General features: G+C 41.8%; 1 protein-coding gene across 1 annotated transcript in view; it reads right to left on the bottom strand.

Moving 5' to 3' along the window:
• Positions 1–16,690, bottom strand: part of TGS1 (trimethylguanosine synthase 1) — a 45,853-nt gene extending 29,163 nt beyond the window's left edge. The window contains exons 1-7 of the mRNA XM_024222274.1: positions 16,466–16,690; positions 9,049–9,113; positions 7,259–7,437; positions 4,323–5,190; positions 2,276–2,396; positions 1,419–1,505; positions 385–559 (exon numbers count right to left, since the gene is read on the bottom strand). Of these exons, the coding sequence (XP_024078042.1) occupies positions 385–559; positions 1,419–1,505; positions 2,276–2,396; positions 4,323–5,190; positions 7,259–7,437; positions 9,049–9,113; positions 16,466–16,566 (1,596 nt within the window). The 5' untranslated portion in view covers positions 16,567–16,690. The remainder of the gene's footprint in view (positions 1–384; positions 560–1,418; positions 1,506–2,275; positions 2,397–4,322; positions 5,191–7,258; positions 7,438–9,048; positions 9,114–16,465) is intronic.

The following is a 16,690-nucleotide window of genomic DNA, read 5'->3' as shown; positions in this document are numbered from 1 at the left end:
ATTGGTCTATAATTAGAAACATATATACACATTACTGAACAAATGAGGAATCTAGAGGTAACGAAAGCTGTTTATATAAGTTGGCTGTTAAGATGACATTCTTAAAAAGTGACATTCTTCAAAACAACTCATGAAGAGTCTTTCACTGTTTTGATATGCTTCCTGACTAGAGTGCTTTTTACTAAAGAAAGATGTGTAAGCAATAAAGAGACCCAGGTTGATGCTTAATAATGTGCATTCATTTGATCTTTACTGGCCTAAACATTCCCGTTTTCACAGTTCAATAATAGTTATCAGAACAAACATGGATACATCTATGGTACTGTGGTTAGGGTGCTTTGCTATACCAGTGCTAATAAATAACCTTATAAGAAATACTTATACCTTACTCAAAGTTTTACTTTTTTGGCATGACAACATTTCTGACTCTTCTGTGAAGAAGATGTGTTTGTTTTTTCTCTTGACCGGTTTGCGCATGTCCAAGAACTGGGATTTGAGCTTTGCATTTTTCTCCAAATACTGGACCTTTCTGCAGCTAAAGTTTGAAATTCCCCCATATCTGCAATAAAAAATAATTGATTAAGAACAGAAGTTTAAATATGTGGGATTCAGCTGTTATGAAATGTTAGAGAGAGACTGTCAGGGTTGACAGGCCAAACATTATCTTAAAATTACACTTTTCAGCCTAAATACAAATTTAACTATCCAGATCTCCCCATAAAATTAAAATATTTGCATATTACACAATGTGTGTTAATGACACCTTATCTTACAAGTAAAATGGACTCCATACTGGATGGAGCCAAACTAAAACATCTTCCTCCGCAAGTTTGTAGACCATGCCATGAACCAATGGAAACTGTTTTCATGATGAAATAAAACACTGTCAACATCTGCATTAACAGGACAGTGGCTTTGTCCTAATATAATGAAGCCACAATAAGTTCCTATCTGGCTCCTAACTAGACACCAAACTTTTAAAAGCTGATTAACAATCAGAGTCCTCAGGAGCAGAGAATTTAAGAGACTAATTCATAATTTCACAAAACCGAGATATCTATAAAACCACACGCATTTTAACAAAACATGAGTTATACTTTAGGATGCCATCTAATTTAAACCTTTGTTATTTGTTACCTTCACTTCAAAGCACTTTTATTATTCTCTAATTCACCTTTAACACTTTGCATCCCTCCTTTCCACCCCTACAATCACCCAAAGATAAACCTACAGTTTTATTAAGCACAAACACTAATTTTCAAAATAACCTTCAAATAACTTAATAGTCAAAAGGAACAGAGATTGCTGGTACACTTGAAAATAATAGTTATGGGGAAGCTAGTGCGTAAAAGGAGCTAATTTTCGGAGGGCGGGGGGAGAGGGAGGGAGGAACACTGAATTTGCTTATAAGTCATTACTTTTGTCCTGTACCATGCTTGAATCCCAGAAGAGAACAGGTTTCCTCAGGATCTGCAACAGGATTTTCATCTGCATCCAGTTCATGGCTATAAAGAAACCCAGATACCAGTTACTTTCTGTAAAAAGTTACCATTTTTATTACAGTTCCTACTAAGAGAGGAAAATTCCCATTAACACTGGCAGACTCCACAGCCTGTACTCTTATCTTCTGGGTTTTAAAGGCTACATCATGAAGAAACCCAAGTATTAATGAAGTTTTAATATACACATCAGTAAGTATCACAGACAGTGACCTTTCCATTTATATCCTCCAAGTCACAAGCTGGACAAGGGCAATCTGTCCATATGAATGGAGATAATAGGCTTTTTCTACCTCAAGGCATAAGCATTTCTTGTTCTTATGCTACTGGAACGACATTAACACATTAGCATTACCACCTAAACTAGTAACTACTTAATACTGTTCCCATTCCTTCTCTCACCATCCCCCAAAATAAAAAAGCAGGTTTTTATGCCAATTACAAATAAACAAGTCCATTCTCAACAGAAGGTGCATCCCATCTAATTTAACAATTTGGTGACATAAGTGTGTATATACCTCCCATAGAGTTTGGAAGTCAGGGCTCTAAATTCTTTCCTTGGAATAAAGAAAGAGAGACCTCCAACCAACACAGAAGCTCCATGCTGTCAGATGGGAAGATAAGGAGGCAGGAAAGCCAATTATTATTATTTGCATTGCAGGAATAGCCAACTGATCCAATCAGGATCAGGGCCCCATTGTGCTAGGAGCTGTTCTAATACACAGGAACACACAGAAACGGATTTTAGAAATAGAAAAAACGAATTTATTACTTGCCTCCTCTTGAGTTTGGCATGTTTATATTCAGGTGGCTCATCCTCTTCTTCGTCTTCTTTCTTATCATTGTTGTATGATCCTCTTTTGTCATTTGAATTTGGTCTAGATGGCTCCTGTAAATCTAAAGAGGCATAAAAACGGCACTGTTTTTGTTTGTCCAATCATCTCTTCTCCAGTCTACAAAAAACTAAATATTTTGGAGCTTTTTTTTTAAAAAAAAAAAGTACACTAATATGTATTTGAGTCTGACAAACAAGTGATTACCAAACCACACATACCTTTGCTTTTCTCCATCTTAAGTCTCAATATATCAACAGTTATGTTTCCTCTGCTGTTTTAAAGGATCTTTAAATATTTGGCAACATCAATTTTAGAAACTCAAAGGTTTCCATATATGAAAAGTCTATACAGGACAATCCCCATTTGGCTTCCCTGCCCTTTTTAAAAAATAACTGCAAGTTAATAAGTTAGGATTTTCATCCCTTCTCTCATCTTAATGGTTAAGAGCAAGTCTGCCAGGATAGTGCAGTGACATTGGCTAAAGAACTCAGAGCAGCACTCAAACAACTCACTGGCAGTCCCAGGGCTAGGGGCAGCAATTTAAGGAGAATAGAGGGGATTCAGAAGGAAAGGAGGGATGGGGGAGGCTGCTGAGAGTTGGCTCCAACCTCCTGCCTCTGGTGTTTCTGTGAAGCTGCCAGGAGAAGGGGGAAAATCTGTCCGCTATCTATACTCCTCAGCAGTGGCTACTACAGGTTTCTGCATCAACCTCCTAACACCTCAGCCACTGCTGGTCTTGCATATTCCACCCCTCCTCTTAAGCAGAAGAAACCACAGAGCAGTACAAAAGGGTTATACGGGCTGCCTCTGGGGAGCGCAGGCAGGCACAAGGCAAGCAGCTCCTGGAAGCATGTCCCCCCCCTCTGGCTACGAAGCGCGGCTAGGCGGCTCTGTGCGCTGCCTTAACCGCAGGCACAGCCCCTGCAGCTCCCATTGGCCGGGATCCGTGTACTACGTAGGAGCCGGGGGGGGAGGGGGGAGGAAGGGTCATGCCGGCTGCTTTCTGGGAGCCATGCGGAGTGGGGTAAGCCCCCAACCCCGCTCCCTGGCAGGAGCGGAGGATCACATAAATGGTTTGATGGGCCGGATGTGGCCCGCGGGCCGTAGTTTGCCCATCTGGCTTATACAGTACCACCAACGTGATTTGTTCATACCTAATAGTTTATAGTGCAGTAAGCAAATGGATGCCTTGTGATATTACATACATTGAATCAAACAAAAACAGATGTTCAGGTACAGTATTTTGGGGCAGACATGAGAAGATGGAGTGAAGAAAGGATTGTATGGTTATAAGGACTTTCCTTCAAAATTGATCTTTCACAGGCCAGATTTATTAAAACATCTATTTCTGTTCTATTTACTCCAACCTACTGAGTGAGATATATACTAGGAGGAAGCCAATTGGTCTGTGTTTTTACAGTAAAAGCTTTGTTATCCAGCATGTTGGGGAAATGAGGGGTGCCATTAAGTCAAAAAATCCAGTTAATTAAGAGGGTGGGAGTTCCCAGATCCAGCACCCCGAAACCCCTCCTGCACCCAAACTCCCTCCCAGAGCACACACCCCACAACCCCTCCCGAAATGACAGTTTATAGAGCTTTGTGGTTTGTAAAGTGCCAGATAATACAGCTTTTCCTGTATATAAATAGTATAGCAGCTGCATAGCAGAAAAAACTTAAAATGAGGAAGCACTAATACTGTTATCCCACTACTTCTCTAGTACATCCAGAGATTTATAAAAAAAGAGATATTCCATTAAAACACTTTTATCCAAAGAATATGTTCAATAATAAGGTCTAAGAGGAGAGAGATGAGGCTTGAGTTAATTACACAGAAGAAAATAAAATTAAGTTGTTAATCATTCTACAAAATACTCAATTCCCAGGGTTAAACTGAGTAACAGAGACAGGGCTAAGGTCAGTTCTTGTGTTATATAAATCCATCTGGAGGAATATTACCAGAATCAATATTAGTTAATCCTATACGGACCTGACTGGTTTGCGCTTTTATTTTCAGAAGATGCACTTTTCCTGGTTCCTCCATTGCATGATTCCTTCTGGCTGGAAACACAAGGACACTGCCTTGTACTACTAGTTGAACTCAGATTTTGATGGCCGTCATAAATTATTGTTAGGGCTAATTTGCTCTCCTCCACTTCCTCCAAATCCAGATTTATGTTACTAATCCCAGAGAGGATTTCATTATGGTGCTCATCACATGAACTAGAGTTTTCTTTACAACTGATGTTGGAGGGAGGATAAGAAGTAAGTTGTGAATCCAGCACTTGACGAGATACAGCATCTGTACTAACACAGTCTACTTCTCCTGAAGGATCTGTTTCGAGTTTAAACACGTTGGTTTCTGTGCCATCATTATGTGGGCTGTCAACAGTCCATCCTTGACTTGCCCAGTACTGAAATTGTTCCCAGTAATACCAGTATAGTTCGCTATAATGCTGCTTCCACTTTTCCTTGGTGTCAGGAGAGTTCCAAGGCTCAGAGGTAGGTACATTCTCAGACAATTCTACTTCCATCTGCTTCTCCAGCCAACTTTGCCACAGAAGACCTTCTCCATACTCACTCCAATATTTTCCCCATTTCTCTTTCATCTCACTGGGTAAAGCATCATTAATAGGGCAATCTCTATTTTCACAGTTGTCCTCATTTGGAAGCTGGCATGTTTTTTTCTCCTCAGTTTGTTCTGTATGTAAAGCTGGATCATCTGAAAAAGACTGGTTATGGTCTTCACAATCTTCTTCCCAGGTTTCCCGCATGATCTCATTCAAGTGCTTTTGCTGCAACTTTTTCTTCTTTTTCTTCTTCACTATCTTATTTCTCTTTCTGGAATTTTCTGATGCCTAAAAATCAAAGAGAAATAAAATGTGTTTTTAAAAAATGCCCAGAACCAAGTAACTCACAAGGGAGGATTTATTCTTTCCTCCTTGTTCTGTCTTCAGAGACATTCCTGCTTCTGCCCTCCACTCATTACTCAGAAGGCTAATGCAAGTATTTTTTCCTCATGAGTAAAGCTACGAGTATGTCACGGAGGTCGTGGAAGTCACAGATTCCGTGACTTTCCGCAACCTCTGTGACACTGAGCTCCTGCAGCAGCCCAGCCACTGTGGCAGTGGGGGACTCTCCGCAGCTCCCAGCTGCCATGGGTGGCGGCCTCCCCCCCAACTCCCAGCCCTGCAGGGCGACAGGGGATCCCCTGAAGCTCCCAGCCCTGCAGGGTAGGGGAACCCCCTGGAGCATCCCAGCCCAGGCAGGCAGTAGGGCACACCCCAGAGTGCCCCAGCCACCACAGGGGACCCCTGGAACTCCCCAGCTCCAGCGGGCGGTGGGGGACCCCCAGAGCTCCCAGTCACCATAGGCAGTGAGGGGATCCCTGAGCTCCCAGCCCTGCAGGGTAACAGAGGATTCTCCCCACCCCCGTCCCCAGCTCCCAGCCATTAGGCAGGGAGCCACTGCTCCCCGCCCCTGCATTCAGTGGGGCAGAGTGCTGGACCCTCCTCCCTCCCCATTTTGTCATGGATATTTTTAGTGAAAGTCAGGGAGAGGTCATGGCTTCCATCTTTATTGCCCGTGACCTGTCCATTACTTTTATTTAAAATATCCATGACAAAATCATAGCCTTACTCATGAGATCACTGGTAGAAGATACTAAGGAAGCTTTTGGAGGGGAGCAGGGGAAGAAATGAACTTCTGCCACAGCAAATAACCCTTCCATTTGCTGCCCAAGATACAAGGTAAACCTGACAAAACTATCCAATGGTGAAGGAGAAGAGACAGGGAAACAACTAATAGGAGGAAAAAAGTAATAAGATGGTCAACTTGGTGTTAAACTCATCATTGGTATAAACAAATGAAACTCCATTCACTTTGGCGCAGGAATGCTTGTTTACATAAGCAGTGAATTTGGCCTGTAGTCATTTTTAAAAGCCATCGACAGAGATCGAGAAATTGTTTCACTAGTGCCTGACAGTGGATCTTTGGCTAAATCCATGAAACTATTAATTTGGCAGTAAGATGGAAAGAGAATAATCCTCTGTTACACCGAGTACAACTTACTAGGGCCAACAGCTACAAAAAAAAACCCTTATCCTGCACAGAAGTACATCCCCAAACTTATTTCTGAATTACAGTCAGCTTCACTCAGCTTTGTAGTGCTGAGGAAAGGAGCTTCAAAGTTCATTTGCATCAATGGCTGAGACTTTCAAAAGAACAAGCAGTGTTCAAGTTGTTAAATTGGAAACCCATTTTCAGTTGCTGTCAAAGTTCAGCTAGAACTGAAATGCTGTGATCCAAGTTTTGCAAAGGAAACCTTACTCATTTTTTCTTAATGCCTGCTGGATAAAAGACATCCAGAGTTACCTAATGGGGTTGTTATCTGTACAAATATCTTTGGAAGTACCTATATTTTAGAACAAAACTTTTCTATTATGAATCTGAAAAAAGTCAAGCATTAGAGTTACTTAAACTCAAACCTCCTCTTCAGATTGTGTGTGGCCACTTCAGAGGCAAAAGCTGGACCATCAAGAAGTTGGTTCCAGAGAACGAATACCTGTCTTTCACTGATGTTACTTCCTTCACAGCCCTCATACCATACTTTATTTTAACATACACTTTGTAAAGCACCACTCTTACCAGTGTTCTATAAATTAAAAGTAGTGTGTATTCATTTCCCATTCAATTTCTTTGTCCCATAGTTTGTGTACCACTGTTTTTAATATTATGTTTTGATCAGTTTATTCACAAACTGGTTCATTCAAGAAATTAATCAGTTCCTAGTCCTACAACTTGCTCTGTGGACCAGCTCCTTCATGCATGTGCAGAGAGACCCACATCACACAGCGTTCAATTTACTTTCATAGTCCAGAGTCTGGAAATACAGACGCATAAAAAGCACAGTAAACTGGGGTTTACCACAAATTCCTTGTGAGCTGACAGTCCTCCAAACTGAAGTGGTAACCCCATACTTCTCATGAGTTCAGCCTCTGAGTCCAGTTCATCCTCTTCCAGGACCAAAGAATGATTGTTGTTTGAATTTTTTGCCACATTGGGATGACGATTCCCCTCCTTCTCTTCCTCTGTTTGCTCCTCTCCTATAAACAAGTTATATTAATTTACAGTTTCATAAATTGGTTTCAATCCTACCCAGCTCTGCTCTGTATCTTTCTGATGGAGAATCAGGAGATCTGCACCGCAAGTTTCTTTCCCCAGTTACATTCTATAATAACATTTGAAAGCTGCTTAGTAGGTACGGCCTTCTCCATCTCTTGCGTTAGTTGATCATTGCAGCAAAACCAATTATCTCCAACTCATCTGAAGTGATTAGTTTTGTTGATTTTTTTTTAAACACAGCAGCCAAGAAATACATTCATGAATTCTGAACTTTTGAATGATGCCATTATTTCAATTAATTATAACAGAATAAGGGCCTTGGTTTTTGCCTGCATGATTTTTGCCCCTGCAATGAACTGCACTCAAAATAAATTCCCAGGAAAAAGCATGAATGGAGTGGGGACACAGAATTGTGGGTGCAATTCACTACAGGCACAATTTTGTGCCTACAAAATGAAGACCCAGTGTGAAAATCAAGTCCCAGTTGTTTAAATATTTATAAAACACATGCTGCCTGATAGTATCTGGCCAAAAATCTAAAAGCAAGGGAGAGAATACAGAAAGTAAATGTTTCACAGGACTTCTTTTGGCATATCATTAAACCATGGAAATGGTCAGCAACTTTACAAATGTAGCATAAATGGGGTAACAAAGATCATACAATTTTACACAACACGGTGTGCCAAGAATGTCACTAAATCATCTCAAAAAGGATACAGACAGCTATCAAGCCACCATTTGCTCTTCTCTCAGTCTTTACATTTAAAAAAAAAATTGACATAATTACAAATTTGTTTAGCACTACAAAAATCATTGCCAAAGTAGACACTGCATATTAATGAGGCTGGCTAAATGCAGACATTTGTAATTCTGTAGAGAAAATTGATTCTTAAGCATTTAAAAAAAATTATAGTTTCTTAGCCCAAAATATATTTATTATGCAGATAACAAGGATCATCTTCAAGTTCATCTACTAAAATGTGCTCTCTCTCCTTTCACCTCTATGCTTTGGTTGGTGACTGGCCCCAGAATTCATCCCTATACCTAAAACAAATATGATTGCCTCCGTTTCTGACCCCCACTACTCTGACAACTCCAAGTTCTTTCAATCTCCACTTTGTTGCTCTTTCTCAATGTGTGTGGAAAGTTTAGCCTCCTCTCTAAGTAGAGCTTTTCCTTTACAAAATATTTAATATCTAGGCCGGGTAGGAGTGACAGGATAGTAAGGAGGAAATCAGATGTGAAGGGAATCACGTTCACGTAGGCATCTTGATGGGGAGTGCTAAGGATGGTAGCCAATCAGAGCAGAGGAAGTTACAGTTGCCAGAACACAATGTACACTTATAATTATGTTATCCTTATGCAGGGCAGGTCCTCTTAGCAAAAGCATTGAGAAATGGATGAGAAATGAGTGTATAATTATGGGTTAGCAACTATACAGCACTACCGCACCCTGAATAACTAACGTAATCACTTGTTTACATAATTACACATATTATCACAAAGCACATATTTACTACATAATTAGTAATTATTTTAGCCACTTGAACTAAAATCAACCCTGGTGTCTTTAATTATCAAGCATACTTTACCTGTACTGTCATAGTCTTCTTTACCATAAAACCCCTTTAGTCCTAATTTGTATAATTTTCGATCCCTATAAAACAAATAAAAAAACCCCAAACATTAAAACACATCATCATCATCAAGGGCATACAAAGAAACAGAAAAACAACACAACAACAATGAAAAGGCAACATCACTGATGAATCACAGAAAAAATCAGCAAGAACAAGAAGAAGCTGTAAAGACTGGCTGAGAAATAAGGGCCTCCTCCACCTGCTAGATAGAGGGAAAATCTAATGCCCCAATTCCGCAATGAACTGTTCACGGGGTGCCCCTTGCAAGATCAATGGTCATTCATGGCAGTATCAGGGCCCAAGTGCTCAGATTTCTTCTGAGAGGGTGCTGAGTGGAATATGCTTTGTTACCCCCAATGCTGCCCCTAACAAAATGCCAAGCTCATTGCTAGCATCATCCTGTCTTGCTCACATTTTACAGTAGGCTAGGCAAGATGGTCAACTGAGCAGTCACTTGACTGCTTACTATTTGACCAGTCAAATATTGTCAGATCTTCCAGCACAAATGCCCTGATGTAGGTGGCAGACTACGCTTTTGATTGCATGATGGTGTCTGTTAGCAAGCCTACATAAATGCCTTAATTAGGGCTGTCGATTAATCGCAGTTAGCTCACGCAATTAATCGCAATTAATCCCAGTTTTAATTGCACTGTTAAACAATAGAATATCAATTGAAATTTATTAAATATTTTGAATGTTTTTCTACATTTTCATATATATTATATTCTGTGTTGTAATTGAAATCAAAGTGTATATTATTTTGCTCACAAATATTTGCACAGTAAAAATGATAAAAGAAATAGTATTTTTCAATTCACTTCATACAAGTACTGTAGTGCAATCTCTTTGTCGTGAAAGTGCAACTTACAAATGTAGATTTTTTTTTGTTACATAACTGCATTCAAAAACAAAATAAATAATGTAAAACTTCAGAGCCTACAAGTCCACTCAATCCTACTTCTTGTTCAGCCAATCGCTAAGACAATCAAGTTTGTTTACATTTATAGGAGATAATGCTTCCCTCTTCTTATTTGCAATGTCACCAGAAAGTGAGAACAGGCACTTGCATGGCGCTTTTGTAGCCGACATTGCAAGGTATTTACGTGCCAGATATGCTAAAGATTCATTTGCCCCTTCATGCTTCAGCCACCATTCCAGAGGACATGCTTCCTTGCTGATGATGCTCATTAAAAAATAAGTGTTAATTAAATTTGTGACTGAATGCCTTGGGAGAGAATTGTATATCCCCTGCTCTGTTTCACCTGCGTTCTGCCATATATTTCCTGTTACAGCAGTCTCGGATGATGACCCAGCACATGTTGTTCATTTTAAGAACACTTTCATTGCAGATTTCACAAAATGCAAAGACGGTACCAACGTGAGCTTTCTAAAGACAGCTACAGCATTCGACCCAAGGTTTAAGAATCTGAAGTGTCTTCCAAAATCTGAGAGGGACAAGATGTGGAGCTTGCTTTCAGATGTCTTAAAAGAGGAACACTCCAATGCGGAAACTAGAGAAGCCGAACCACCAAAAAAGAAAATCAACCGTCTGCTGGTGGCATCAGATAATGAAAATGAACATGCGTCGGTCTGCACTGCTTTGGACTGTTATCAAGCAGAACCCATCATCAGCATGGACGCAAATCTTCTGGAATGGTGGTTGAAGCATGAAGGGACATGTGAATCTTTAGCGCATCTGGCACGTAAATATGTTGCGATGCCAGCTACAACAGTGGCCTGAGAACACCTGTTCTCACTTTCAAGTGACATTGTAAACAAGAAGCGGGTAGCATTACCTCCTGCAAATGTAAACAAACTTGTTTGTCTGAGCAATTGGCTGAAAAAGAAGTAGGACTGAATGGACTTGCAGGCTCTAAAATTTTAGATTGTTTTATTTTTGAATGCAAGTGTTTTTTTACATAATTCTACATTTGTACGTTCAACTTTCATGATAAAGAGATTGCACTACAGTACTCATATTAGGTGAACTGAAAAATACTATTTCTTTTGTTTTTTACAGTGCAAATACTTGTAATAAAAAATAAATATTAAGTGAGCACTATACACTTTGTATTCTGTGTTGTAACTGAAATCAGTATATTTGAAAATGTAGAAAACATCCAAAAATATTTAAATAAATGGTATTCTATTATTGTTTAACAATGCGATTAATCGCACGATTAATTTTTTTAATCGCTTGGCAGCCCTAGTCTTGATCATTCACTTTACTACGTTAAGGCCACTGTAGCGAGGAGGTGTGGCCCCTCTCAGAAGTGGACACGGAGGGAGCACTACAAGCCACCTGGTGGGCGGAGCCAGGAGGGCCAAGCCCTGCACGCCAGAAGCAAGGGGGGGGGGGCAGGAAGGGGAAATATAAAAGGCCAGCCCAGCAGCTGTTAAGAGGGAGTTGCTGGAGGAGGCAGATGTTTCTTCCGTGCTGCTGGAGTGGAGCACCAAGGAGAACCGCTGCTGCCCCAGGGACCCGCAATGTTCTCAACATGGAGGAACTGCTACCACTACCCCTGGCAGTGTATCCCAGGGAGACTGAGGATGACCCTTGAATACAGGTACGCCCGAGGGGGAGAGAAGGAAGCAATGCAGGGGAACCAGGCAATAGTCTGGTGGAGAACAAGCCTCAAATCAGGTCAGCGTGTTGCAGGCAGATCCCTGCTGACCCAACGGCAGACTGCTCCACCACTGTTAGGGCTTTGGGTTGGGACGCGGTGGAGTTGGGCGAGCCCACGTCCCCCCTGCCACCCCACCACTGGGGTGGCAGTGCTCCCACTCCATAGGCCAGGAGGCCTGTGCTCCTCAGCTCACCCCATACCTGAGCCCCCAGAGACTGCATGTGGTGCTCACCCTGTACCTGAGCCCCTACACTGGGCTGGTACTACAGAGCTGCCTGATTGCTGGTCAGAGCCTTGGGTGGTTGCTGCCCCACCCTGCTTAATAGCTCGGCGAAGAGACTATTACCACTCTGCCTGGTTACAGGGTAGAGCCCAGACTGTTTATGGCCTCGCTCCGTTTGAAGGATGGGCCCCTTGAGAACTGCTAATTCCCCCCTTTTTTCCTTTGTTCAGAGAAGGCTCTAATGGACCCAAACTGCAAGGAGGTGTGCCCCCCGCCCCCATACACACACACGTAGATGCGGAAGGACATCCACGGCAGCTTACAGCCACCTGTTGGGGAAAAAGGTAAACTGGGTGAAAGCTGAGCACTTTGATTGGCTGGAATCTTCTAGAACAAACATTGTACATATGGATTTCTTGTATACGACACCATCAATGTACGTGGTGGTTCAGACAGCATATTAAACAGCCTATTAAGTTAAAAGACTCTGGCTCTGCCCCAAAGAGTTTGACTTAAACTAACTAGACCAGGGGTCGGCAACGTTTGGTACGCGGCTCGCCAGGGTAAGCCATTGGCCCGGGACGGCGAACCGCGGCCAGTGGGGGCCGCGATCGGCCGAACCTGCCGCGTCAGCAGGTAAATAAACTGGCCCGGCCAGCCCAGGTGCTTACCCTGCCGAGCCGCGTGCCAAACGTTGCCGACCCCTGAACTAGACAAATATACAGAAGTTAACTTAGAAGGGAGTGGGGGAGGAAGAAGCACATTCATAGACATTAAACCTCCTTTCCCAACACATAGAGAAAAGATGCGCAGCCACTAAGCCTCTCCCTTAACTAAAGTATCACAACTATTAAGCCCCCCCAAACACTTTCCCCACCCACACCAAACAAAACAACCCACATTAAATGCCCATGTAAATAACCCCCCATTTCTCCCCTCAATAAAAATCCCCAAGCCTTCCCACACAAATCTTGCTGAGAATATAAAATGTTTTATGCTAATGAGGAGTATTGACATCACATCTCTGTAGAGGCCCCTCCCTTCCCGAAATCCTGCTCTATTCCTCCTCCAACGGCTGCTTATGTTTGCGGAGGGGAGGGGAGGCCATCTGCTCCCCGCCCTCTCCACGGGATCTGGGAATCTGTAAGGGTCCTAGGAGGGAGAGGGCAGCATGCCCAAAAACATTTTGATTGGCTGGAATCTTCTGGAACAGCAGGAGTTAGAAACAGATTTCAATCTAAGCGTAGCCATTTAGTTCTAAGAGATACTTGATAATCTATTATGCAGAGTCAGGGGAAGCCAAAATCATTTGCATGGACAATTTTTTTTTAATAGACACGAACATGCAACAACTGCCAAAGTTAAGTGCAATCTCTGGTTTTCTGAGTATGTGACACATGTAGGTAGAATGGAGAAACATTTGTTGAATTCTTGTGGTATACGTCCAGCTGCTGTCAAAGATAGATTATTGCAGTCAAACAACAAAAAAAGGAAAACTGGCGTGCATCAAAATTTGGTTTTCTTCTGTGCATTCTCCTTCTACTTTGTCTTTGGCAGCACCATCATGAAGCCTGGAGTCTTTTGATGAAGACAGTTATATAAGTGACCATGAAAGTGAAACTAATTTCATTTCTTCATCTTCTAATAAGAATTTTGCTACCCCATCTGCTTCAGCATCAAAAACTTCTACTCCTGGAAAGTCTTCCAATGTTCATCAAACTAGTATCAAGAGATTTTTGGGTAAAATGTCCAATGACCAGAAAAATAAATTTCACTGTATGTTTGCTAGATGTCTATATGAAATGGCATAAATATAAAAATCCTTATATTCTAGAATTTTTTCATAAGTTGTGTCCAATTTACAAAGTACCTATTAGGAAGCAGTGTGCAGGCAGTCTTGTAAACGTCAAAGAGAATTATGAAGAAGAGAGTTGGTTTTATCGCAAAAGCTCCTCACAGGTCTCTAGTGTCTGGAGCAATATTTGCAATGAGGATGTCATCACCTTCATGATAACAACTCCACAACAAGTGTTTACTCATTCCAGTGAACAACTGAGCATCACCCCACACAGCCCAATATATTGCTAACCAATGAAAAAATATAATAAATGAATTGGATCCATGGAAGATTATTTTGGTTGTGACCTACAACGGAGTAACATGAAAGCTGCTTGGACTTTTAGTTGATAAATGAGAATACAAACAAACAATCTGTGTTACTGATGTGCTGCCTATACGATGTAGCTATTCATTGGTGAGGTTGAAGAGCTGGCAACTTTCTTATCACATCTGTCAGAACTGAAAAGCATTGACAAGTTTTTCAAAAACAGACAAGTTTTTCAGCATAATTTAGTACAGTACTCAGTCTCATCCATTCCGAGTAAGTCCTGTGATACCCTATGGGCATCTTCTATTAAATGTCTCAAAGATTTTCAAATACACAAGAAGGCTCTTCAATCAGCCGCACTGAAAAAAAAAAAGGGGGGGGGGAGCGGTGTTGTCTCCGAGTTATCTGCACTGACATTTTTTATGACAATGAATTCTGGATGCGAAACTCAAAATTCATTTTACTGAGTGAACCCTACTTCAGTCCATTCCGAATACAGAAAATAGTTCTACGTTGTCTGATGCCAAGAATGAGTTCCTGAAAGTTAAGAACATATTTGGGAAAACACAGTCCACTTACAAAAGCTGAAGAAAAAAAAATAGACAAAATAATATCACAGAAAAATCAAGTGATCATTCCCACAGATAATGCTGCCTAGTTTTTTGACCTATGCTTCCAGGGCCAAGACCTTACTGATGATTAATTCGTTTCAACCGGTGACCTCATAGGGGCTGTTGCAAATTTTAAACGATAGTCAAATAAACAAACACCACTGACAAGGTAAGAAAGTATAAAGCAAAAGGTAGCCCATTCAGTCATAAAATAACATGGAGTGAAGTCTCAGCAGTAGAATCAATCAGAGAAAACAGCTTTTTCCTTCATTGTGGTGGAAAGGGTTGTGTCCTCCTTGCACTATAGCTATAGTGGCAGATTTTCTTAACACATACATGTATCACTGCATGTGCAAAACAAAACTGGTCCATTTGGGGAACCATCCATTTAAAAACCAGAAACTGAAGACCTCCTCTTTCTGGGAAGCTGGTGACAACGTATCATAATTTAAGATTGGAGAACAAAATGTAGATGAAAACTTGACTCAATATTCATCAGATAAAGAGGAAGGAGATACCGATGAATGCGATGATGAGGACAAAGATATAGACAAAGCCGTTGAAGCTGACAAAGAAAATGAAGATTAAAAAAAAGAAAGATGCTTGAAGAGTTGACTAGCTGCCTACCTACCATATGTGCATTTAAAAATGACTCTTTTCTTTTATAGTTGCTATGTGTTTGTGTTACTGCTGCTTAAATTTTATTTTTCTTTGAAACTGCTCAGTCTTAAATAATGTTCTCGTTTGTATGCCACCTAACATGGCTAAAAAGCCAATAATTATTCTTTCATTTGTAAAGAAATTATTTTCTTTTTGGACATTTTTCTGCGTTAAAATAACACAGTTAAATAACTTGCTGTTTGTAGTAAGGCTGAGCCTACTGGAGACCAAAAAGACTTGGCCCTGGTTTACATTACAGAGTTAGGTCAACATAAGGCAGTTTACATTGACCAAACTCTAAGTGTATACACTAAAATGTAGCTCCCACTGATGTAACTTGCCCACTACACCGACTTAATAACGGAAGCGTAGCGCTGAAGTCGATGTAGTTAGGTTGACGCAGTGTCAGCGTAGACACTGCTTTGTTTACACTGACTGTTGCTGCCTTTCAGAAGCCATCCCACAATGCCCTACATTGACAGTTAAATTGGTAAGCGCTCCTAGTGAGGACATGCATGGCCAACACAAGGAGCATAGTGTGGACATGCAAAAACAATTTAGTTACTGCGGTGGCTGTATGTCAACGTAGCATAGGTCAACTTAATTTTGTAGACGTGATCTTGCTCTTTTTTAAGCAACAGAGAGTCCTGTGGCACCTTAAAGACTAACAGATGTATTGGAGCGTAAGCTGTTGTGGGTGTGTACCCACTTCGTCAGACACATGTGTCTGATGAAGTGGGCATTCACCCACAAAAGCTTACGCTCCAATACATCTGTTAGTCTTAAAGGTGCCCCAGGAGACTCTGTTGCTTTTTACAGCTCCAGACTAACACGGCTACCCCTCTGATACTTGCTCTTTTTTGTTACTGTTCTAATATGATAGCAATTTTAAACATTTTATCATTTTGACACTCTGAAAATATTGGACCAATGTTTGGCCAGTTCATTGACCAATTATTTTTGGACCGGTCCAATGCCCAGCCCCGCTGTGGAGCACACGGGTATCTCCCCTGCTGACACCCACTAGAGAGGTGAAGCCCCGATCCTCCCAGTGCACAGGGAGAGACCCACCCCATGGAAAGAGTCAGGCCCTGCATTAGCGCTAGTTACCAGCCCCCCCCCGGGGAGGGGCCCTACTCACTCCACAAAGGCCCGGGAACAGAGGCACAGGATGCTGCCAGCTCCCTCGTCCGCCTGCAGCAGCAACTCCGCCACTAGGCGGCTCCGCGGCTCGTACGGCATCCCGCACGCGGCCAACGGGAAAGGCGGGGAGCAGCTGTCACGCGCCGCTCCCCGGGGCTCCAGGCACGCGCTGCTGTGCAAGTCTGGCGGCGGCCGCCGGAAAGCCCGAGCTTGAAGCGGGGGC

Source organism: Terrapene carolina, unplaced genomic scaffold (assembly GCF_002925995.2).
Source record: "Terrapene carolina triunguis isolate 2854851 unplaced genomic scaffold, T_m_triunguis-2.0 Scaffold58, whole genome shotgun sequence".
In the NCBI taxonomy this organism is placed as follows: Eukaryota; Metazoa; Chordata; order Testudines; family Emydidae; genus Terrapene; species Terrapene triunguis.
The sequence above is the reverse complement of the archived record's forward strand: the minus strand, read 5'-3'. Positions and strand labels throughout refer to the sequence as shown.